The sequence below is a fragment of the Neospora caninum genome, chromosome III, assembly GCF_000208865.1.
Source record: "Neospora caninum Liverpool complete genome, chromosome III".
In the NCBI taxonomy this organism is placed as follows: domain Eukaryota; phylum Apicomplexa; class Conoidasida; order Eucoccidiorida; family Sarcocystidae; genus Neospora; species Neospora caninum.
The window spans coordinates 580,371-605,196 of record NC_018388.1 but is presented as its reverse complement, the minus strand read 5'-3'; the positions used below and the strand labels follow the sequence as shown (position 1 = coordinate 605,196).

The 24,826-nt window shown below is 52.4% G+C and overlaps 3 protein-coding genes across 3 annotated transcripts; 2 read left to right on the top strand and 1 right to left on the bottom strand.

Moving 5' to 3' along the window:
* Positions 1–5,437: 5,437 nt before the first annotated feature.
* NCLIV_007640 (conserved hypothetical protein) lies at positions 5,438–6,976 on the top strand (the record flags this gene model as incomplete). The annotated part of the gene is made up of 1 exon (XM_003880275.1): positions 5,438–6,976. The coding sequence occupies one exon, from the start codon at positions 5,438–5,440 to the stop codon at positions 6,974–6,976; it is 1,539 nt and encodes a 512-aa protein (XP_003880324.1).
* A 1,616-nt stretch (positions 6,977–8,592) lies between these two features.
* Positions 8,593–16,189, bottom strand: NCLIV_007630 (putative ATP-dependent RNA helicase; the record flags this gene model as incomplete). Its single annotated transcript, XM_003880274.1, has 12 exons — positions 8,593–8,689; positions 9,132–9,313; positions 9,663–9,809; positions 10,001–10,126; positions 10,318–10,451; positions 11,002–11,141; positions 11,769–11,830; positions 12,393–12,526; positions 13,053–13,143; positions 14,003–14,104; positions 14,421–15,217; positions 16,144–16,189. 12 exons carry the CDS (start codon positions 16,187–16,189, stop codon positions 8,593–8,595), a joined length of 2,058 nt encoding a protein of 685 aa, XP_003880323.1.
* Positions 16,190–16,534: 345 nt separating this feature from the next.
* On the top strand, positions 16,535–19,150 carry NCLIV_007620 (putative replication protein A2; the record flags this gene model as incomplete). The annotated part of the gene is made up of 5 exons (XM_003880273.1): positions 16,535–16,718; positions 17,221–17,325; positions 17,720–17,979; positions 18,240–18,348; positions 18,960–19,150. 5 exons carry the CDS (start codon positions 16,535–16,537, stop codon positions 19,148–19,150), a joined length of 849 nt encoding a protein of 282 aa, XP_003880322.1.
* Between the last annotated feature and the right edge of the window lie 5,676 nt (positions 19,151–24,826).

Below are 24,826 nucleotides of genomic sequence, written 5' to 3'. Positions count from 1 at the left end.
TGAAAGATGAATGTGTTAGGAAAGCAGAGAGGAAGGAGCAACAGAACGTTGCCCCAAACCACTGGATGAAAGCTTGTATTGCTGAACAGCGAAATCTTCGTTCTCGACGGGACTGTCTCGTAGAGGTGCGCAAGGCTACCGAGGTAGGCACAACATCCTGCAAAGGAATCAGAAAAACCGAACGAACCCGTTACCAACGAGAAGGCGGGTCCGAGCCGGTGGCCGGAATCAGTTTTTAGCATTCGGCCACACACAACTAGAGATAGCTGCTGGAAACGTTTCAGAGTTAGCTTGTTTACAGGAAGTAAACCCGGGAGATACAGCCCGCTGATGCATCGTAATCTATCCGGAACCAGACCTCATTGTGCCGCGGCTGTCGTTGCCTCTTCGAAAACATCATCCAGGCTAAATGTATCCGATCAACTACGAGTCACGGAGAAGCAGTGTTCACGCCTTTTCTAGCTCTGAATGCTTTGAATCTCGGTGGTATGTCCGTACATTCACACCCGCGGCTCTACTAAAAGAGGGAATCCAATTGATGCGCTGCGTGAACGGGCGGGTGTTGGATTGGCCGTGATAGAGTTAACGCTGGCATCAGAGACTTTCAGTCGAAATTAACACTGGAGCGTGGTGCCAAAAATGGGCCACCGGAAGGTTCTGTAGGAATTGACAAAGCGGGGCGGAATCGTTCGCGAATTTCTAGTTGATCCCACCTAGTGTGAATGCTAACTGGACTAGGGGGTTCGACAGAGCGTGAATCCGCCAGGTAAGGAACCGGGTAACGAGGAAACCCGCCATATTTTACGGTTTGATATGAATCGTGTCTCAGCGATCCGGCCAGGCAGCATGTGAAGTCACCAAAGCAAAAGCATATACAAGCCCAGAGTCGTTACCCCGACAGCCCCACCAGCTGCCCCACACAACTGCCTTGCATGAAAAAAGTCCAGCAGATAGGTATGCCACACAAACGAGAGGTGGTCCCAGTCACCTGACAACAGCCAGGACAAAAGAGGAAGTTAGAACGTGACACCGAGTCGCTTACATCGCGACCTTCTCGGATACAGGCGTTGACGGACGCATTGACAGGCCAGGAGTCAATTTAATACCTCAAACGTCAAGCGACGTGTATCTGGATGGAGCTAAAAGCCATTCTGTTCTGCAAAATCCATCCGTTAGGGGTGCCTCCTTAGCTGATCCGCATCGGTTCGCTGACTGTCCATTTTCTTTCAAGGGTGCCACTGGGTCACAAGTGCTGCATATGATGCGATGGACGACCCACACTGAGACGGAGATGCATACTGTATGACGATCCAATCTCAACGTTGCCGCCACTCGTAATGTGTGAAATCTCTGTCAGTCATTACGCGTGAATGTGGGAAAATTACGGATCTATGAAATAAAACGTAATACCACGTAGAAGTACTTGTCGCTGTTTAAAGCACCAACTGCCCTACAGGCTGAGTGTGTTGAGCTCGACAGACGGATGGAGATATTTTCAAACCACCTTCAGACATGAATCGCTCACATTCTGTGAACACGTCCTACGACAGTATGTCGTCAGGTGAGTGTCTCCGCTTCGTTCCCGGAGAAAGGGTGCCGCGTGAGGGCACCCGCTGTCAAACAAGCCTACACAACGAGAAGGCCCCTGCCCGCTGAGATAGCCACAAACGGTAGAGAAGCTAGCCGCCGCAGTTGCAACTGCGATATTATAGTCACAGAGGGAGTTTGTTATTGACATTTCTCATACTGCCATACTTCACTGTCCTTCATCGGGTATCGTTTTTCAGTGGTAGAAACGATGTTCCTTCCTCAGCCAATTACTGGACCTTCTGCAAACATAAAAACCCTAGTCATTCACTTTGTAATCACCAACACAACAGGTTAATCATTTCGATTCTAAGATCAAAGGATGCAGTTGACTGTGGAAGCCAGAAATTTTAAATCTCGCACACTCGGTTGCTAGAGTACCGACGCACACGCGTAGCCAAAGAAAACATTTCGCCTGCGCCCAAGGGAATCTTTTCCCTGGTCCCCACCCAAACCTGCTTGTCAGATTCCAGCTAAAGCCTTTGTGGAGGAAAAACATTTGAACTCGGCAGCTGTCAACCGACATATGCCGGCTGACTCTGATGCGCATGGGGCCTCCCTTCTTTGTCAGTTGTATGGTGCAAGGCTGCAGGGGTATGCAACCAACAAAGACAGCACCGTCGTCTCTCGCCTCCAGAAGCAAGTGTGAAAAGCTGGCAGAATCCCTCGCTGTCCTCGTTCATAGGGTGTGTGCTGCAGAATTCTGGTATCAGCGACATTCTCTGCTGCTGGGGCCCATCATGTTGAACGAATCCAGCAGCGGCGGCTAAGGCAGAAAATCATACCCTAAGAGTTGAACACGAATCGCGAGGCTTGGGGATTTGCGTATGAGCATGAACTCGACAATTGTTGAATGCAAGAAGTGCAGGCATTCCATCAGTCATAAGTGAGCAACACGCGGAGACAGAAAAAGACGTGTGCCCACCAGTGCCGATGCGGAAGGCGCGAACAATTAATAATCCGTGTGGAAACGAGAATCTCCAGGACCTTGCCGGACTCTTGCGCCTTGAAAACTTGCCTTGTCTGTGTTGATCTTTGTGTCAAATAGCATGTGTGCCGGGCGTCATTCGCCATGAGGCGCCCTTTGATCTGCAAAACATCGATAACATGGCACACCTCCAGCCGGCGGGGCTGCGCTTACACTTGGAGAGAAAACCCCGGAAGAACAGCAGCGGAGGCGAGCTTTGTCTTCCCGACACCGTGTTCTGCTAGCACTGTTACCCTACATAGAATCAGCAGCGGAGGTATTGCCCTCGTACTCCGTTGACGAGCAGCTCCTACACCAGCATAGGCTTATCCGGATTTGCCACACTTTCACCATCCTGTCCACGACGCCACACGAAGACGAGGCGGCATCTCCTGCCACCAAGAAGAATGCTTTGCAGCTATTCTGCTGGCGCAGTAGCTGCCCTATACCGGACCAGATAGCATATCCGGAAGCACCATTGTTTCCCACTTTCTAGCGGCACGCATCGCCATTCTGTTTGATCCATCGCAACTTTATGGCTTTTTGTTGTGAAGGTTCCGTACGTCACACCGGCGGATTTCTTGCCCCTGAGGCGCTCGGTGCGTCTGAGTGTCGCTCCCGTCTTCTGTTTCAGCTTCTGCACTAGGGTCACCGTCCATCTCGTGTGCCAGAAAGATCTTACCCATCCCTTTTGACGCGCCGATGCGCATATTCTCAGCTGATGGCACATGAAGCCACTGTGGCGAGACATGCGTTTTCGGAATCTCACTACGAGAATCGCATGCTGACGCATCTGTTCAATGCTTCCTCAGTTGCTGCTGCGTTTTCCACCAAGAATACCATCTGCCTATACAGTGCTGCCCAGGTTTACCCGGCTTATCAATGACCTCTGGTTTCGTCTGGGGAGCGTTGGTGTCGACCCATGACTTCTCTCGTCCCTTGATTCGAAAGCCAGACGTCTGGTACACATTATGTCTCGTTTAAACCTTCGTCCGACTGCACGCCTCGCCGTTCGTGGACCCCTTTTCTGGTAGAAAAATTCTTTGCATCTGCATACTTCACAGTTAGTGTTTCATGCACATTTCCCTTGGAATGTTGCCGTTGCCGATATCCTTGTAGCCGTTTCTCACCGTACCCTCCATCGCCCTGTTGTTGATGTATAAAACGTGACTCCTTTCTTTGAGTTCCTTTTGACTGCCAGTCTCATTCCGCCGTTGCTGCTGTAGGGACAGCATCTGACAAAATGGATGTTCCTAGAGTATCTGAGTGGGATGCGCGGGACGGCTTTCCCTGTATTCCCCCGAGTGCCAATTCTGCTGCCGTTTCAACACGAGGGTCATCGTCCCGTCTCCATCCCAGTGAAGTCATATTCACCAAGTTGAGTGGCCGTCTTAGCTACCAGAAGAGAACACATTTTTCAGGCTGCGCGTGTATGCGTGTTCTTTTCATTCCCCACAACGCAGCCAACCGTAATGTGAAGCTGGAGCTCCAGACATTAGGAGGGCATGCACAGACTCTCTCCTGCAGGTGGGCCCCTACCTTTTCTTGCTGAAGAATTGCATTCAATTGAACTTCCACAGGAGGGTGGTGAGAGTTCATGCTGCTGGGGCTCCGGAATGGCGGGGCAGTCACCCCACCGTAGAACGGTGCTCCGTTTCAGACGGCAGGAAGGTTGGATTTCCCGCTATAGCGCGCGGTTCACTAATTCTCTTTCAAACGTCATCGACAAGGACAGTCGACTGTCCCTGCGGTTTTTAGGTGGTTGCATCCTTTTTCTGTGTTGTTCTGTGCGCAAGACCGCTGGAGACACGCCTCAGCTCACCACGAGACAAGCAGCGTGGGATCGTGACGAACGAATGCCTCGTTTTCGTGACTCTGTCGAAAGACTCCCTTGGAAAATTTGCTAGGTTTGAGTTTGGGTCCGTCTAAAGCGACAAGACGCGTTTCGATTGTTCGTCAATGCTGTCCGTAACCACGGCAGCCCGGTGCCAGTGGGGCTCCTCTCTCGCCTACAAGGACTGGTGCTTTTCTCGGTAACGCCTGCGAATCTCTACTTCGCTAGTTGAGGAGTCAAGAAAATGTTGCTGAACGGCCGACGTGCTGTTGGGTGAGGTTGTTTCTCCTACTTCTCTTGTGCAAACTTTTCTTGCATTTTTCATGAATTGTTCCTGGAGTTCGGCTTAGTGGTTGGAGTAGAAGAAATAGGCGCGGAGAGAAAGGGTTTCCCCTCGCGCCAGAGCGCCGCCGGTTGGCCTGACCGTGGTGAAAGAGCGATGCTCGCGCAGTTGAGCAACCGAGGAGTGCGGGCGTGGCAGGCCAGCAAACATGACCCGATTTCCTGACCCTCCGAACATCTAAGAAAGGCCACCAAAACAAAATTCGAGTGAAAACGCGAAACTGCCTTCAATGACTAAATACGAGCCGCTGTGAACGGCTGTACGTTTCTCGCGGCTCCGCGGCTGGCTGTCTGTGCGGACTTGTCTTGTGAAAGGGTCTCTTGGCACAATCCGTTGCCCCTGCCTTTGCCAGCGGTGAGAAAACGGTTGAAAAAAGCTTGTAGTTCTTTTTCGCACCCTCTGGTCATGTTGCGCCTCTTTTCAGAAAACAAGGGCAATTCCCGACAAGGTCGTCTCCAGTCTCCCAAGTTCGTGTGGCCCTCACTCTCACCCATGGTCTTCTCATCGGCAAGGTAAAGAGACTGCTCTGCGAGGGCAGCTCCGCCCGGCTTTCTTGGGCGGAGCTTCGCCCTTTTCCATTGAAAAAGCCTGCCAAAACAGGAAATTTCCTGGAAACCCCGTCCGGCGCGACTCTCCTCCAGCCTATACGGGGACTCCGGGGCCCCAAGTTCGCGATCCTCAGCAGGCTGTGCGAGGCGAAGGGACGATGAGCTTCCCAGTGACCCCAAGCGCAGGCCGGCAACCGCCGCGCCTTAGCATCTCGACGTCTGTGTCTCCTGACAGCTCGAGGCGACGCACGTGCCATAACTTTTGCTTGTCCCTCTGTGACTGGGTCACTACTGAAGTATGCTGCCCGCCGTTCGACAAGAATTTTGAGCGGCGCTTGGCCCGTCAAGCTAACCTCATGACGATCTTTGGCGTCGCCGCCTTGCTCGTCAACTTGTATCCTGGTGTCTTGATGCTGTTTGTGAGGCATCAATCGCCGCATGTCTACCCTGCACACACCACCGAAGACCTTCCACATGAAGCGCCATCTCACTTCAACCCTTTCAAACAGGCCGCATCGCTGCTAGACCGGTCGCCAGGAGATTCCCCCCTCGATATCTCCTCGTGGACGCATTCGCCTACGCATCTCCGCTCAACAGATGCCGGGGGGCATTCTCGGTCTCCCACTGCTTCACTGCCGTCGCGAGATGCAGAGAACATTCGTGCGAGTCCCGCAATCGGTTCTTCACGCTTTACAGCAGAAACAAAGTCAGGGGAAAGGCTGAATCAAAGGTTGCCTTTCGCCTCCAAAAAGGAGTTAGGAGCTGGAGCGGGAAATGCCCACTCCTCAGCGTTCAGGCGCCAGAGCCCCCCCGGCAAGTTCCTCCCCGCTGGGTCTGCTGGCATGTTCAGGCAGCAGGCTTCCGGACTGGGAACGCCCTCGTCTTCCTCGTTCTCTTTTGACGATTCAAGGTTGCGATATCGTGCTGATTCTCCCCTCCCTCCTGTCAATTCCTCGTCTTTTGTATCGGACTCACAATCTCGCGGGGTCCCTGGCTCCGGGGCGGAACCGCGTGCTGAAGCCCCACCGTCCTCTTTTCTCTCCGAGTCCTCGACTTCCCCTCCACACATTATTGTGCCGCGTTTGACCGAAGATCTCCACTCCTTTTCGAAAGGTCTAATTTGGGTTCTTGCCTTTGTCGGCATCTCGGCGCTCATTCCGCTCCAGCTCTCCCTCCTGCTGTGCACAGTACCCCTCGCGGAAATCCGTGTTCCTCGGCGCCGAAACGACTGTATGTGCTCTATTATATCGGTGAACAACCGCCTCATTGTCTACAATTGTCTGTGCTCACCGGTCCTAGCTGTTTTCTCTGCCATCAACTTCGACTCGTACTACACAGCTGATGTCTCCCACCTTAGCGTCGCCACGCGCCTCCTCGCCTACACCGCAGTTGCGCTTGCAGTAACTGTACACCTGCCTCTCGCGCTCCACGTCTACAATTTCACCCGTTTCTTCGAGGGAGCAACCGCGTACTATCAACTGCATGAAAGCCTCTCGGCGGTGCCCCCAGGCTCGCCCTTCGGTCCAGTTCTGACGCCGCCGCGGAAAGTCGGGAGAACGGGAGACGATGGGGATGCAGTCCTGTCTCGGCAGAGAATCCTCGAGCGACTCGTGAGTCACGGTGAGGCGTGCAGCTCCTTCCGCCGAGATGAACACGCAAGTGACGGAGAGGAAGAGTCGAGCCCACTGCTGGCGTGAAGACCCGGTGAACCCCCGATGAAAAAAGCCTCTCGGCGAGGAGAATGGGAGACTGGAATTCAGAGAATCGAATGTCGGGGTTGAAGCCCTCGACAGACGTGGCACTGAGCGTCTCGCCGTGAGATTCTTGCAAGCGCAGTATGAAAAAATAGGAGTCGAGACGGGCGAGCCCAATCGCTTCAAATACCGCTCTGCCTGAATGCTCCTGGAGAATGGGGCCGGCAAAAGGGCCACCAGGGATAACTGAGAAATGCAGCGAATTTTACGTTTTTCGGAGGGACAGGCGAGATCCAGGAGCGCAGAATGCGACTGTTTGCTCCGAGCACCCTCGGGGCGGCAGAAGAGCGTCCACGGGTCCGGCTCTGCGTGTGCCGCACGCAGACGAGAGCACCAAAGGAAAGCTCGAGTGCGTCATCGGTAAAAGGGGAAGACCAAGGGATCAGATCCCATCGGGAGCGTCCTCTCTTGGATTCGATCGCGACATACTTTGCGTATTCTGTCGTAGATCGACTCGGGTTGTCTGGATGTCTCTTTTGGACGTCCAAAACCTAGAAACGCCTCGTCCACTGTTTGTCGGTAACTGCATGAAAGGGGCAGAACCCTCACTATCCCAGTCTCTTTGTGGACGCGTTGTGTGGCCTGTCTTCTTGAACGGCCAACCAGCGCTCGGGTCTCAGCGTGCGTTCGTGGTACATCGGGGAGGTTTTTTCGTGCACAGGAAAACTTAAGACAAAGAAGGTAAAGGCTTGTCGTGGTCTGTGGGAGCTTTGTGCCGCCGAACGGTTTGTGTGTGGCAAGCTGAGGAAAACCGGAAGCTCGCGAACGTTTGTGTGAAGGCATTGGGCCTCAACGTAATTAAAACCTGTAACACTTTGAGACCCGCCACGGTTCTGTCACGCGCTCGGGTCGACGGGGGCTGCCCACAAGAGGAGCTCCAAGCAGAAAACGACTGGCCGCAATGCTGTCTCCTCAAATCGACTTTCTGCTTGCGGTCCGCCAAGCGTACGCTCCAAAAAACACTCGTTTCAGCGAACGGAAAACACATACCCATGTGCATGTCTATCAACCTGTCTTCTACGCGCACCTGCATCCATTTCTTCGTATCTCTATTTGTATCTATGTCTATTTGTACCTACACCTCTCTCTACTTGTAGCCGTTATATATATATATATATATATATATATACTTGCCTGTCTCGACCTCTGGACTCGGACGCTTTCACTTAGAGTCCCACGGTGGCGTGGGAATGACAGCGATTGTGTGTTTCCGCGACAGACTCCTGCGCTTCTTCTCACGGGTCGGTCGCGTCATGGGTGCTCCTCTTCTCGATCCTCACAGTTTTTCTTCGCATCCCCAACCCCCAATATAAATTGGTACAAAACGTTTACCATACCCTATACAAAGCCCGCATTAAGACCATAAAAGTCATGGCGAGACCATGTACAGTTATCGCATTACAAGTAGATATTGTCTCCCTCACACCAGCTCCTGTTCGACTGTCCCGGCATTTCTCTGACCCCAGAAGTTATCTGCATACACCGAACCGGTTTCCAAAAGGTTGAAAAGACAGGAACTCGACGGGAGTGAAAACGACAGAAAAACTACATGGTGTTCTTCACTCAGAACCTGCCTCGGCTGCTTCGCGTCTCCGCTTCTTTGCTTTGCTCGCCTCGATGGCCTGCTGGCGCCTCTTCTCCTTCCGCACGTCGGTCCTGCAAATGCATGCATTGGGAACGCAAATTGTCCCATACCTTTTCAAACGCCGGCAAACGCGGCATGCATCGCCACCAAGGGAAACAGAAATATACACCGCGACACTCATGCACGCACACGTATACCAAAATGAAAATCCCTACCTGTACAGACGCATTTGTGCATACACAGAAATACCACTACAGACATTCATCTACATTATCTATCTATCTATCTATCTATCTATCTATCTATCTATCTACACGCATGTGGAGGAACCGCAGCACGAAGGTAACGGAGTATCTTAACCTGAATGGCTGCACGTATCTTCACACATATCTAATTGCCCGTGTGCTGGTGTCTGTTGGTTTTTGCATTGGCTGTTCTGCTTGGCGCCTCTAGTCAGACCGTGGAACGGTGTGGCGACAGCTTTCGGTTGGGGGCGTGCATGGACAAGCTTACGCGGGAGTTGTCAGAATCGGTTTTCTTTCTGGCGCACGCTTTTGGAGATCGCGTTTCTGCTTCGCTGTCATTTTCGTCATTTTTTGCAGCCACTCCGGCACCTCGCACGTTGACGTCTGTTGCATGACTCCGACAACACTCCGCAGGTTTGGAATGTCGGTGGTTGTATAGAATGTGATGGCCTGTAGAAAGGGAAAAAGACGAAACCAATCAAGAGCGGAGATCACTGCGTTCTTCAGAGCGAGGAGTCGCAAGGCTCTCCAGTGAAGACAAAAGAAAGAATCGCCTCCCCGCCCGAACAACGGGCAGCCGCGCGGCTGACAGACACGACTGGCTCATGTGAGCAGATCTACTTAATAACTACGGGAATCGTGCGTATACACGGACATGTATAATTAAATATATAGAAATAGATATAGATAAATAAAAATATATGAATGTATTTGTATGTCGCCTCGCACAAGGTAGTTCATATGTATCGGCTTGCCACAAGACTACTAGAAGTGACTCGGGCACGAAGGTACCGCTTACCCGGCCTTGTCGCCCCGCTCGGCCTGTGCGTCCGATGCGGTGTATGTACACCGCAGCAGACTGGGGGAAATCGTAATTGATCACGAGCTCTACATTTTTGAAGTCAACACCTCTGGCCATGACGTCTGTGCAAATCAGCACCCAGATCTGCAGGCAGAGGACAGCCAAGGCTACAGTTCAAAAGCACTGAATCTGTCATTTTCAGCAAACCCCGCATCTCGTCGTGTTGCTGCTCTTCCCCGTCTTGCGTCTCTTTGTTGTATGCGGTTCCCACCTCCAGAACTCTGAGAATGGACAGAAAACACACGAAACGATCGTCTGTCTTCGAAGGCGCTCACCTGACCCCGGCGAAAAGCCTCCACGATGTCGTCTCTCTGCTTTTTTGTTTTGTCCGCATGAATGCACTCGACAAAGATGCCATCGTAGACCAACTCGCAGTACAGCTGCTTCGCGCGTTCCTTGCTCTGTACGTACACCAAAAAAATGGGGAGAGCAGGGGGCACGCCCCGTCAATCCTACGCCTTCCGCGATTCGCGCGATTCGTGCGGTTTGCTTCCCTTCCCAGACCGACAGGACAAGCCTGGCCACACGGCCTGCGACAGACTCGCGCCCAATTCCCCCAAAACAGCGTTGCTTTCTCGGCCTCAGACTTTACCTGCACAAAAATGAGAACGGGCGGCACGAACTTGCCCGTGAGGTGGAGCGTTCGAAGCGCGAGAAGCTTTCCCTCCTCGTTCGTGCAGAAAAGCAATTCCTGCTCAATCGACGTAGCTGCGGCATTGGGCGCGCCTGCAGAAGGGGCGGAAGAACGAAAAAAAGTGATGAGACACCTGAGAGAGACATACGCGTGTAGCCTTGACGCCAGCAAAGGGGCTCACGAGCCGTGAACAAATAATGGCGAACAAGCGAAATCTGCAAACATTGGCCGTGGTGAAACGCGCTAGCTCACCAACGTAAGAAGAAAACGCCTCCACTACAAAGGCTTGGAATCCCACATGTCAGCAAAGTGTAACATCTACGTCTTCATGGTGCGGACAGATATATATATATATATATATATATATATTCTCCCGCGGATGTGAAACACTGACGACATCCCAAAGCCCGACTCGGCCAGAACATCCCCATGCAGAGGTTGAGGCATTTTCGAAAGGTGTGAGTTCTGGAAAGAATTCGAAGGTATCTCTATTTGGCGCACACGCGACGTCTACATCAATCACATGCAAAATCTTCGGATAAGAGCTTCATTGGGAGCAAGATAATCGCCGATAGACAAGCTTGCGTTGCGAGACGACTGGCAACAGAGAGACACGTCTGGAGAGAAGCACGGAAATCTCACCAATGGAAATGTGGACTGGATTGTGCAAAAGCGAGTCCGCGAGGCGAAGCACCTCAGGCGGGAGCGTAGCTGAGAAGAGACACACTTGCAGCCGCGGAAAGGTACACCCGGCCAGGATCTCGTCCAGCTGTGGAGCGAACCTGAGAAAAGAAAGGCATCTCCACCCTCAGTTTTAAAGAAACCCATTTAACTCGATATCCACATGCACATCCACGCACATATACAGACATATATATATATACAGATACCTGCATCTCTATAAATAGGTATCTCCGCATATGCGTACTCAAATGGAGATATGTGTATTTGTATTTATGTACTGATTCGAGGAGACATGAGCGGCAGACGTTCTGTGACGGCGGTTTGTGATGCATCGTTTTGCTCGGAAGGGAAGACTCAAGTGGTGCGTAGCCATTTGATTCTTACGGTCATATCTATGCCCCTTCGACTCCAGTGATTTACCCCTGACGCAGCCGCAGTCCGTAAGACCCCAGCTGCAACTCTACATGTGTAAGTGCGTCTATGCATGCATCTACAGCTCGTTCGTCAGCACCGTGGCATTATCACTGATGGGATGAAAAAGGCGCAGAAGGTTCCTAGATGTCTCCAAACTCGTGAGCGTTTGTGTTTCCAGAAGAACGCCAAGACCAGAACACCACACAGAGAGGGGCGCCTTACGCGACGCATGCACACAGAAAGCGAGAGAGCTCGTAACGCTTGTTGTTTGCAACGTCTCTTTTTCTTCTTGGCGACGAGGAGAACCTTACCCTAGATCAAGCAGTTTATCTGCTTCATCGAGAACCAGGTGGCGACACTGCGCGAGCGACACCTGCGAGAGAAGGCACAGACTCGCGCAGACTTTCAATTCGCCTCGACAAGCTCCTTCGCGTGTCTTCACACATACGCACACCGACCCTCGTGGAAGGCAAAGCCACCATCGGTGCATGTATACGCGGCGAAAAACAAATAGAAATACCTATAAGTATAGTTGCCCAGAGAGCGTAGAGGCAGCGAAGACTGGAGGCGCATCCACACAGGGGCGAAACCAGGAAGAGCAACAGTGGGGGGAGAAGAACAGAAGGCGAGACTGAGGAGCGAGACGGAAAGGGGACGAGAGAGAAAGGACGCGGAGATGGAAGAAAAGAGTGCGAAACGCCAGAGTCGAAGCAAGAAAGGCAACGGGTACAAACGGCTGCACAAACTCACGCCAGAGGTCTACGGCGAGAGAAAGGAAAAGGAGAGACAAATTTATTTGCTTCACGCCGTCGGTTGCACCTAAGTGTGACTCGAATGGCGATTACAGGGAACAAAGCGACTTGCCGTCTACTTGCCAAACCGCGAAAGACAGTCGTTTTCTTCTGAAGCGGGTCTTTGCAAAAGACGAGACTCACGCGGCCGTCGCGAAGAAATTGGACCAGTCGAAGAGGAGTTGTGGCAACTGCATCGACGCGCTTCGCTTGTGAGAGCGGCTGGTCTGTGCCCTGTTTTTGCTCGTCTAAAAGACGACATCGGAACCCTCGCGCACCTGAGCAAAGACCCAGGGAAAATGATACGCGTGCATGGGGTGTATGTACATCTGTCCGTGAGCCGTATGCGCCATCGCGAGATATAGAGAGAAAAACATACACCTAAATGGACGGAAATGGACGCCTAAATCCATATATGACTGTAGAGGTCTACGGACTAGTGGATGTGACAAGACGCAGCCTCCAGGGTGCAAACGGAAGCCGTCCTGAAAATGGGGGCGACTTCCCTTACAGGACATGACTCCACAGCCCGGCTTTGTACCTGAAGGTATTTATATCAAACACGCTTTCACCCCTACTCATCGTGGATCTGGAAACCTGAGAGATGCTTTAAGAGGCGTGTGTATTGTCATATATCAAATTAAGCAGCATGGTACGTAAACCTTGAAGTGGGAATCTACGATGATGTGCGTGAACCTTGGTCTTTGTCGAGAACGATAGAGCTGCCGCCGTTGGGGAAGAGGGACAGCGTAGGGGAAGAGAGACACGCTTCAATTCCACGCGCTCAGTTCAGCGAGTGCTCACCTGCAAGACTGTCGAATTCACGCTGGGTCTGTTTCGCGAGCTCCCTGGACGGGCAAACGACCAGGAGACGCGCAAACTCTTTCCCTGGTCTCTGCGGAAGAGAGAAAAATTCTTTCGCTTCCAAATGAGATCGCAGAAGGGGAAGCAAAGAAATGATTCGCACCCAGACTCCTCCTTTGGCAGCAACGCCTCGACATAGGAGGATAGCACACAGCGCAGTACCGGTTTGCGCGCAGACGATTGGACGGCGGAACTGGAAATCGACTTCTGCACGGTATCAGGGTGACCCACGCTTTACAGGGACATATATATACATATATATATATATATATGCGTATACATATATGACGGTTATGACATCGAGATGCGCGTCTGTCAGTTCAGCAATAAAACGCCAAGTCAGTAACCTGCTCGTTTTCCTATCCCTTGAACGAGATCCAAACATCTACCCATATGTATATCTGCCTATCCGTCCATCTATCTATCCATCCATCACGGTATGTCTTTTTCTACACTTCTCTCTATGTAGACGAAGAGAGCGCAGACTGTTTCTGTGTACATACATATGCATGTATGCGTTTATAACACATATATATATATATATATATATATGAAATGAGAGAGCCCCACTCACATGGCATTCACATATGGCTTCCGTTTGATCGACTTTAATCACGTTATGCTGCCACTTCCTTCCCGTTTTCACGTGTAGCGCTGCGCACCCTTTCCTCTCGAGTTTTATGCAGAGGCGCGAAGACGCTGCCTGGTCCATACAAACCAGATGTGTGGAGTTTGGCAGGTTGCGAGCCTCTGAGCTAGCGACAGGCCGCTTGCTTTCTCCTCGTTTTTTCTGCACATTTCGCTCCGATCTGCCGCACGAGACTGAGGCGGCGATGCCGTGCGCCACGCATTTCCAAAAAAGAAACTTGGACGCTCCTGAACAGGCTTACCTTCAACAGGGTGATAAGAGGAAGAAGGAACGCAAAGGTCTTTCCTGAGCCTGTAGGAGCCGTAGCGAGCAGGTGTTGACCACCAAGAAGCAGGGGAAGAGCCTACAGGGGGAAAAAAGGAAAAAAGTATGTCCCGGAAGTATGAAGCCGGAAAGGCAAGGCAATGCCTCGATAGCGAGTTGCAGACAACCGAGCAGTCTTCGCTTCTCTGTCCCAACCTCTTGATCTTCCGATGTTTAAGGCTGACATTGAATTTTCGCTATGTCTCTCCTTCATACACCTCCACCCTCCGCGCTTGGATGTCGCGAACGGCCGCTCGCCTCCGTGAGTTCCCCAGCGATCCTGGAATGTTCTCGCTTTCCTCTCGCTCTTTTCCCTCCTTCCTGCGTCTCTACTTTTGCCCCCACTCCCTGCGTACTTGCATTTGTATCGGAGTCGGCTTTTCAATGCTTCGACCTTTCAACCGCTCTTGCAGCCAGAGTGGCAAACCTAGAGAAGCGCGTTTCCCGCCCTCTCCGCTACTTCCAAGACCCTCCAATTCCCGCTTGCGCTCCTCGGCGTTCTTTCCGCCTTGCTGGGATTTTTTGTGAGGCGCCTGTGTCGACGCCTCAGACGCTCGAGGAGAGAGAGAGTCTGAAAAAGAAGAAAACGGCGGGGGGACGAGAACCTCGGCCCCTGCCTTGACGTAGATTCGGTTCTTGCGGCGAAGCGTGGCTGCTTCAGTGGTGGTTAATTCGCGAGCGCGTTGAGCCTTCCCGTCGCATCCCGATAGGCGATCTTCCTCCTCGCTCTCGTCTCCGTCTTGAGGCGTGTCAAACGCGTTCCTTGTCCTTCTTTTTCCTTTCGACAGACGCCGCGAAGGTGCGTCGGGAGCGCTGTCTCCGGTCTTGGCCGCCTTGCGGCCAACGCCTCTTTCATTCGTTTGAGAAGAGCTGCTGTCGTAGACGGCAAAGAAGTCCACAGGCTCCGCAGACTCCTCAGGCGACGCCGCATGCAACTTCCCGCGAGCCTCTTTCCGGCGCGAAGGCAGCTGAAACACAGGGGTGGAGACACAGAAGCGAGACGCAGACGAAGAGGAAGACGATTCATGGTGATCTTGTTTCCTGCTGAGGCGCGTGCCTCGCAGGAGGACTGAGAGAACATCGTCTGCAGGCATCTCGGGGGTAACGGCAAGAGGCACGAGAACGCGCGATAGAATAAGCACGGACTCTGAGGCTGCAGGAAGACGGGAGCGACGGAAGGGTCGGTTTGGAAGGAGGGGATCGGAGAAGAAATCGGCCAGCGCCCGGTTGGAACAAGCTGGCTGGTCGTAGAGAGTCTGACTCTTCGTGTCGAAACACTCTCGCCCTCCTCTTTCTCTGCCCGGATGTCGCAGCCTGTTGGCCTGTCTTGACACTTGATAATGACGCAGGTGAGCAAGAGATCAGGAGAACGGAGCAGAAGAAAAGTTGGAAAATGCTATCTCGCGGTTCCCATCGTTTGTGTGGGGCCAGGTGCAACGCGCGCCGTTACGCGTCTTTTGAGTCGATTGCCCAGCCTCAAGGGTTTGTCGCCTCTGTTGGGAACCCTGGAGCGAGAGGAGGGAGAAAAAGGGAAAGGCAGCGTTCTCTTCCTTTTCTTTATAATGAAGAGCCAAGGGCTCGACGTTTGTTGCCACCGCCCCGACAAAAAAGTTCGAGGTGACGGCCAGGCTAGAAAAGAGGAGACTTGGAGAAAGAAGTCAAGGAAAAAACTTGGGGGAAGTCTCGCAAAAAGAAGGGCACGAAAGGGAGGGGAAACGAATTTCCAAAGAGATACATCTCGACGTCCACGAGAAAAACAGAAAGAAGGATCGAGAAGCGACCGTGAAGCTGCATGGGCGTCGAGTCAAAAACACTGCATGCAGCTCGCCCACAAAAAGCGCTCTCGAAAACACAAGACTCGATAGAGTTGACGGTTGGGAGAACCAACTGAGAAAAAGAGCGTTGCTCGTGTCGAGACATTTTTGCCGCCACCAGTCTGGGGCGTACAGACACCTGAAGATTTCCACTGGTGTGGACGCAGATTTGTCTTCACGGATGTGAGGATTTCTGAGACCCTGTTTTTCCTTTCTTGGCTGCCGTTACGTGCACACCCTCCAGACCTGGAGCGTCGGTGCTCACCGAGGTCCGTCTTCTGCCATTCGGTTCCACAGAACCCTCCAAGCATTTTTTTCTCCCGTTCTAACGCCGTCTCTTTTCTCTTCCCCTCCCAGTATTTTCACACTTTGCAGCCCCATTTCTCTCGCGACGCGGCAAGCGTTGCCTGAATTCTCGAGTGTCTTGTCGGGGCGCGTGGCTTTCCTTTCGCAGCGGTCTCTTCACTTCCCCGCAACACTTGCAGCAAAAAAAACACAAAGCGCGGATTTCCTCTCTCCAAGTCTGTCTGGAGCATGCCGTCGTAAGACCCCAGCCGCCGAAACTCGCCGACACATCTCGGGGTTGCGGTGGGTGTATGTACACCGGCCCTTTCAGCAGCTTGGTCGTCGTGTGTGTCCTTTTTCGCGTCTCCTCAATGGATTTTGGCCACGATCCAGGCGCAGATGGCTCCCGCCAATTCGGCCGAGGCCTCGGCGGAGAGTTCGGCGACGAGGGAGGATTCGGGGGCGGCGCTCCACTGGATGCCTTCGGCGGCGGCTTCCAAGGCGACGGAGGTTTCCTCGCCACGGGAGACCCGACAGGAGCGATGTTTGGCACAGGTAAGTTAAAACTTGATTTTTCTCAGACATAGGCCGGTAGCTACCTGAACCGCTACGACATCTGTATCCCCTCCTTTTCCTTCGCTCTCGGTGTATCTACAGCTCTCGTGTCTTCAGCCATGTTGCTCGGCATGTGCAGATCTGGGACCCCTGTCTTCATTTCGACTTTCACACCTGTCCACAGGTTCCCATTCACGCTAATTACCTTTCTGTACACAAAGAGCTCTATCTACACAAAATTATATATATATATATTGGTGCACTTTGTTTGGTGTTTTTTGGAAAGAGAATAATGAGACGCAGGTCGTTTGGAAAGCTGTGGCAGTTGGGGTGTTGAGCAAAAGGGAATGGTCGGATCGGCGTGTGTGTCCCTGCGTTGTCTGAGAAAAGGCGAATGCATTTTATCAAACGTCTTCCGGAAGCTCTACCCTCCTCTTTCCAGCTGCCTGCCTCCCCTGGTTCGTGGTTTCATGGACCGATCGTTTTCCCTGGTTGCTCGCAGGCGACTTCGACGGCGGAGGCTTTTTGATGCATGCAGGCGCAGGCGCAACGCAACCTGGTGCCATGCCAAGCCACCAACAAAACACCTTCATGCCCGTCAAAATCGGTGAGGCCCTCATCTCTCGACCGCCCAGACGAGCTTCTCTCTCTTATAGTTTCTCTATCGCCCTGCTGAGACAAACCCCCCCCCCCCCCCCACTCGCTCTCCCTGCAGCCTTCGTCCTCTCGCTTCCTCCCTTCTTATCCTGAGTTTCTATCTTCCGAGCCTTCTCTCACCGCTTTCTCTCATTGTCTCTTCCTCTCTTTCCCTCTTCCTATCTTTCTCTCGTTCTCTCTTCCTCTCGTTTTCTCTTCCTCTCCTTTTTCTCCTTCTCGCCTTCCGCTGTTGATTTTCACCAACGGCAGTCCCACAGCTCGTTTTTCTTTGTTCGTCTGCAAACTCCCCTGCATCTCTTTTTTCTGCTCGCTTGTTTTCTCTCCGTATTCGCGACTTGTCTCAGGAGCAGTTATGAATGCGTTTGCGGAAAAACCGGACGAATCTGCGATCTCTCTGGCGCCGCCTCCAGCCCCGCCCCTCCACCTGCTGCGGATCATCGGCCGCGTCTCTCGGGTGTCTGGACACCTGCCGGAAGCGAGTGCGGGGCCGATTGACTACTCTGCAGGCCGCGCCTGCTTCGAACTCGAAGACGGCACGGGTGTGGTCGACTGCGAGTGGCTGCTCGGCGACGACATCACGCCTTACAAGCAAAAGCGCGTCGAGGTAGGCCGGGTGTCTCCTCTCTCTGAAGAAAAGGCCGTGTGCGGAAGAACCATACAGACAAGATACGAGCGACACGGGTTGAAACAGTGCCAGGGAAGCGGGGGGAAACCAACAACGGTCTCCGGGGAATCTGACGAGACTAAGTGCCTCAACGCTCTTCTGTTTCTCTTCGTCTGCGCCTGTCTTCCCCCGCTGCGTCATCGGCCTTTCGAGCCTCTCTTTCACCTTGCGTTTGGTGGCTGTTTCTGTTTTCGACGCAGGCCGCCCTCCAGGTGAACAACTACGTTCGGGTCTATGGCCAGATGTCGACTCTCGGACAGGCTGTGCCGATGCTGCGGGTGCATGCAGTGAGGCCCGTCACGTCAGCGGGTGAGATTATCGGGGTCGGAAAGGAGACAGCAGAAACATCACGAAAAAGCTTATTTGTTCCGCTTCGCCCTTCCTTTGACACTCGGGAAGGTTCGCAGCAGGTGAAGGGTTCTCGGGTTTCGGACGATAAATGCATTCTACGGGGTTTTGAAACCGAACGCAGTCTAGGCAGCCATTTGTCTTCTGCGGCCCTCACGTTCTCTCCTGCCTTCACACGCAAACAAATATATACATGTACATCACTTTGAATCGACAACCGTATACAGATACTTCTTCCAGGAGATGCATATATATATATATATATGCGCGTGTGTGGACATACAGATATGACTGTGCAAAGATCGGGAACGCATAAATGTCAACTCTCTTTTCATTCTTGAGGTCGCGTCTCCAGTTTGTTTTATTTTTTCGTTTCCCGCAAATGGACGGAGGTTCTGCATGCGCCGCCAGCATTGTCGTCTGGCTGCACGCAGTTTGAGAGGTTTTGTTTGCTGGTTAGAAGTGCCTTTGCGTCTCTCTGCTTTCTCGTTCCCGACGTGAACGGCCAAAAATGTGGTCGTTTTGAGAACATTGTTTTCTTTTCCTCTCGTTTGCGTCTCGTTTCTGTGCAGGCGACCTTCTGTTCCACGAAGCAGACTGCTGTAGTGCATTCGTAAAAATCAAGTTTTTCGGCCAGCAGCTGCCTGACCCTCTTGAGGCTCAGCTGCCAGTGGCACGAGGGCCCGCCGGCTCACACGCCTCTGCACAGAAGCCTTTGACTTCTTCCGCGCTTTCGCCGTCGCACGGATACGCTGGCAGATAACGCATGTGCTTGTTTGTTCAAGGCATATATGCACTCTTACGTATAGGTAGGCAGTGTTAGCTATACAGATATGTATCTCCATATATATATGTATGTATATATATATATATATATACAGTTTTGCATTTATGCATGCCTGCATACGTGTCCTTGTGCATATATATACATATATATAAATGTAAGTGTATTCAACTGTAAAGACATACATATGTAGAGATACGTACATATACCAGAAGTGGAATAGCCTGGTGGATTTACAGTACTTTTCGAATGCCTATGGAGTGGAGTAAGACGACGATCCGGTTAGGTTCGACTGTTGGAGCTTCGCTGATGATGTGCCCGACTTGGGTTTTTTAATGACACTGCATGCAAGGACAGGTGGCTAGAGGCGAGGCCCACAGGCCTGGTGAGGCCTTTCGCATCACCGCTGTCAGGGAGGTCGTGACGGCTTAGTCGCGAGTTCCGGCTCAGAGGAGCCTCATCTTTTGTCCAATGAAAGCAATGGCTTTAGCTGACATGCGTGACATAAGAATAGAGAGAAGACAAGGTACGAAAGGCGGGCCTTTTCGAGGTGAGTTTCCTGCCTGGTCGTGCATGCTGTCTCCAGTGGTATGGATCTGTGCCTAGCGATGTTGGCCCGATCCGTGCTTCGCAGATGTTTTTACCGGTCTCCGTGAGCCTCCGCTGTCTGTTCGGTTTCTGGATTCCACTTTTTTCCGCGTTTCTAAAGCGTCCTTTTGTCCTTATGTCACGCTCTCTTCTCTCCGAAACATGCCGCTACCACACACCTGTGAAGAGGCGCTCTTGTCCCTCTCCCCGTTTCGTGTTGGTGGCTGATGTCGATCTTTTCTGAGTTCGCCGTCACCTCGAACGCCTGATTGCGGTAATGGAAGGACAACGTTTTCGAACCAAGAGAGATTCTTACAGCGCCGCCGAAGCCTGCTCACATGGACGCAACAGCACCTCAAACAAACGACGCTGGTAGCGAATGAGAAGTTCTCGTTCGGCCCTCTCGAGTGTTTGTGGTCAGTTGTGCCGACTCTTTTGGCACAAGGGTTGCGCCGCACTGGGGGAATTATCTGACGGCACTAAAGAGTTTTTAGGTGCAAGCTACCTGCAGGGACTTAGTCGCGTTTTTTGGCGTCAACACATTCTAGGCGAGAGAAGGACTCTGCACTGATTGCGCGTATGGAATCTCAACATGAACGCGTCGAATCTGTGTTGAGAGGTAGAGAATTCAGAAGACAGAGTCTCACGGAAGGACGAGAAGAGTCCTATGCACAGCGCCAACGAAACTCTCATCGGCCTCACTCTGTTCGCTGGCAACAAAAGAGAAGACGCAGAAAGTCAGGACGTATGCACAAAACACGTAATATGTTTTCGGTTTTGTTGGTCTTAGTTCCCACGTGTACGGCCTTTGTTGCCAGGGACCGAAAAACGGAAACCATTCAGGCAAGAACACAAAAGCGGTGCGCCCAACCGGAGGAGGAATCCAACAGGACGTATAGACACGCCGTGTGGTACCTGTCGCTTCGGTGCTGGAGGTCAGCTCTTATAACGGTCCTCGTATAACCTTGCATACATATACGCATCCGTGCATGTATATGCGAATACGTTTGGATGGACAGAAAGCGAAGGAGTCGACGTGTCTCCTACGTGCTGGATGGGACGAGAAAAGTAGGAGATCCACAGAGTTGAAAAATGACGCGTGAATACGTGCCCACATTTCGCAGTTTGGATGCATCACGAGGGCTCAGCGGCTTTGGTGCTTCAATCCATGTAGATTTCGATGCTTTGTGTTTCCACGGGTGGGACATAAAAGACGCATCTGATCTAGGACGGAAACCTCTTGCGTTGAAAGTTGTCTGAATTACAGTGCACGCGAAACAACGTGGTAAAATAAATGAAAATTTCCGTTCCCACTTGCGCATTTTCTCTTCATGGGGAACAGGGAAGGTCAGGCGCGTTTGCCGTATATGTGCGCTGTGCAAAACGTCTGTCCATCACATCCCATCCCAGACGATGGCCATAGCAGGAACAGGGTACACCCAAAAATATCAGGGGAAGACCGAAACGCGGATTCTTATCCAGCTGTTGCCCCGTCTTCAAAAGAGCTATTTTAGGAGACGTGTAACTCGAGGACTGGCATGATTGTTATCGCCCGTTGCTGCGGAGGCACGCCGTCATTTCCGGACGTGTCCCGCTGGAACAGAGAAACAGCTCTGTGCACTTTTAGACGAACTGAGTTGATTGCGAGAGGCGAAGGTGGATCGCCACGTGAAGAGTTGGGGCTCGTATACTCAGCCTCACCGGGGAACTCACAGAGTTCTGTACTGAACCTCGTGGCTCGTGGTCCTTTTTATTCTGCTGCCTGAAGCCACTGGCACCTGCAGGTGGGGTTCAGAGAGACTGAAGGCTTTTGTGACACAAACGTTTACAACTTTCGACTGCTTGTCCGCCTCTTTCTGGACAGCTTTGCATGGTGACACAGTAGCGGACACAGACACGAGGGGCGCTTCCGGTCCCTTTCCTCGGAACGTGACCAAACGACTCTTAGAAATCTTCTTTTCCTTTCTGTTTCTCTTCCTCAGCTTCCGAGAACGTCAGCGGCCCTGCTCGAATGCTGATGAGACGAGCAATAGCGGACGGCGACAGAGCGTGTGAAGGAGAAGCGAGCGTTTCTTCATTTGTTTTCCTCAGAAAAGGCGACATGCTACCGCGAAGAGCTGGCGCGGCGGGCCTCGTATTGGGGGAGGAGTACACGAGGTCAGTTCGCTTGGAGGATGGGAGCGGAAAGTGCAAGATGGTTCGCGGGTGCACGCCGGGGCCCACTGGTGTGCGTCCAGCTGGAGAGGAACTCTGACTCGACGCGTGTGACGGAGAAAAAGCCACCTCTCCAGGAAGGAGAGACTTGTGTACGTTGCGCGCATCACCAGGTATTGCCGAAGAGGGCTGCAGTGGTGGAGGGACGGTCGAAAGAGCGCCTGCGAACCAAGCGGTCTTGTTGAATGGAGATGATGAGAGAGAGGCAGGGGAGCATGATGAGCAAGTCGAAGCAGCAGAGAAAGGAGACGGGTACGTAGAGGCAGCCTGATGCAAGGCTGTTGGCGACTCAGCAAAAGAGACGTCTGCCTCGACGACGAGCTGACTCTCCACTGGAGGAACGACCGTTCGACGAGAATCCGCCTCTGACAGACCCCAGGTAGAACACTCACCGGCACTCCTGGACAGAGAGGAGGGACGCACTAGGTTTTTCGCGTTCCTCCGCTGTATCTCGGTTTCCACCTCCTTGCGTGCCACAGAAAAATCCGAATCAAGGCGAGCCATGTTGTTGCTTGTTGCCCGAAGAAATGCAGGTGAGAAAGTACACGAAAGAATGGCAGCGCATCCGCTCGCGTAGGGGCAGTGGGGTGTCCACGGCAGAGTCTCGACTGGTGAGACGCTGATAGCGACGAAGAGTAGCCGGCGCAGAGCCTGCGCTCCTTTCGTAGAACCGTGCAAGACAGTTGACGACTGCTTCAAGAAGCCTTCGACTTGAAACAAGAAGAAAAGGCACGCGCAGAATAAACCGTTCAGATGGTCCGAAAGGTGGAAGGTGGACGATGCCGTGGTACCCTCGCGGGGCGGATCCCGGTTGGTGAAATATGGAAACGTTGAGTGCCAAATCGAACCACTCGATGCAAACAACACCGAATCCCCGCCCGCCAACTGTGCAACTGGAGACGAAAACCGAAAGGAGTAACGCAGGGACCAGCGACAAAATGGAGCACAGACGGTTCCAAGATGGCTTCGTAGTGGCAAACAGCCCACGGTAGGCTGTCGCAAGTGCACCTCGACCGAAGAAGATGAAAAACAAAAGAGAAAGAGAAGCGGTTCGAGTCGTCTGCACCCGGAAAACGGAATCAAGGTTCGTGTGAGAGCAAAGGATTCACACCATGCATCTGCCTGCCGCCCTATAGGAGATCGCGAGTGGACTCTAATGATTCGACCCTAGACACCGTTCAGAGGAAAAAGGAAAACAAACGGGACTTTCTCGACGCGCTAGCCTCGTCGGAGTGCCATCGACAAGTGATGTGGCGCAAATCCGTTGGTGTATTCTTCCAGGACGGTGTGGGTGACACTGCCAAGCCAGCATGACAACGCTGAGCATGTCTGGGAAACGCCGAGGCCAAAAAACGGGCGTTGTCTTTGGGGCTGTAAAATTGAGCACACTGTTCTGATGTGGAGAATGGGGCTCAAGAAGACCGAAAGTGCTTCAGCGGTAAATGAAAGCCACAAAGCCTTTCTCCTAGCTCAGAAAGATCCTATACTCCTGTGCACTTGCGTACCCGGCGTCAACACATTGCATACAGTCTTGGTCCATGACTGGAAGCATTGGAGGGCCTTCCGCAAATCTCAAAATACCTGAAGCCACGTGACCTCTATAGTAAAAAAACATGAGACTTCATCGTGTTTTTCATGACCATCAAGAAAAATGCGTTAAGTATAGTGGTTGGCCGTGGCGGTGGACCGACCTGAAAACGCGGCATTGTCTTTACACCACGGACCCCGTTACCTAGGTCCCGTTTTCATGTGGAGTTGAACTTCTTTTCTGGTAGACTGAGAATGCGTCGTGAACACCTTCTCCAACCGGTCAGTTCGTTCTCTCTTTCAATGGGGCTAGAGTTTCTCGGCAGATGTGCAGACCCTACCTCGGACTGATCGGTTCGACGTAGGGGAGCCGTGTCAATCGCCGCGACGACTCTCTGTCATCCGCCATCTGGGTTTCATGGTATTTATCTGTCACCATTTACACTCGGTCTGCCTTGAAGTCATGGATATGTACGACACTTACACCTTGTTTTTTACTCCCTAATTCTCGTGTCACAAAAGGGGGAACATTCGGCACTGTGATGCGCATCGGGCACATCGCCGCTGGTTTTAGACCGTAAACCGAAATTCTTTATTTGAACGCGTGCCACCAATTCGTGTCCTTGTTGCATGTTGGGGTGATCTACTGCACACAGTTCAAGCACTTGTATGCAGTTCGGTTTCGTTTCGTGAGAGAAATTTCCGTCCTCTCGGGAACAACGAGCGCATTACCGGATCGCCGTGGCCCCGGCCTCACCAACAAATTTACAAACTACGGGAAGGGCCAGGCTCCTGTGTGTTTTGTGGAGTCTGGTCGGGTTTGTTTTGTTTCAGTCCAGTGCGCAAAGCGACTTGCTGTCTCACGACCAGATGCCAGAGTGTGGGAGGCAGCAGGAATGGTCCCCCCAAAACAACGGCAGACTCTGAGAAAAAGTACCTCCGCTCGAGCAAACAAAAGAGATACAAATAGGCGATTTGCAAAAATGCGTACTGTCCACCGGGTTGTAACTGGCAGTGATAGAAGAGAGAGAGGAATATCGCGTGCGTCCTCAAAATTCATGCCACCGCCAGGCAGCGCCGCGAGAGGAGTCGTTTGTTCCCACCGAAGCCAAAAGCAATTAAACAGATGGTGATTCGACTTAGAGTTTCGCTTCACAAAATCCGCACACCCGCGTTGCCGCGCAGCGGGTGCTTCACGCTTCTGATATCTTTCTTTTCCCTCTCACGTTTCCAGCAGTGCAGCGCACTGCCACTCGAGAACTGCACGGATGCGTGAAGAGCGTGAGCGACATTGGCGACATTCTCTTTGTGGAAGTCGCAACACCT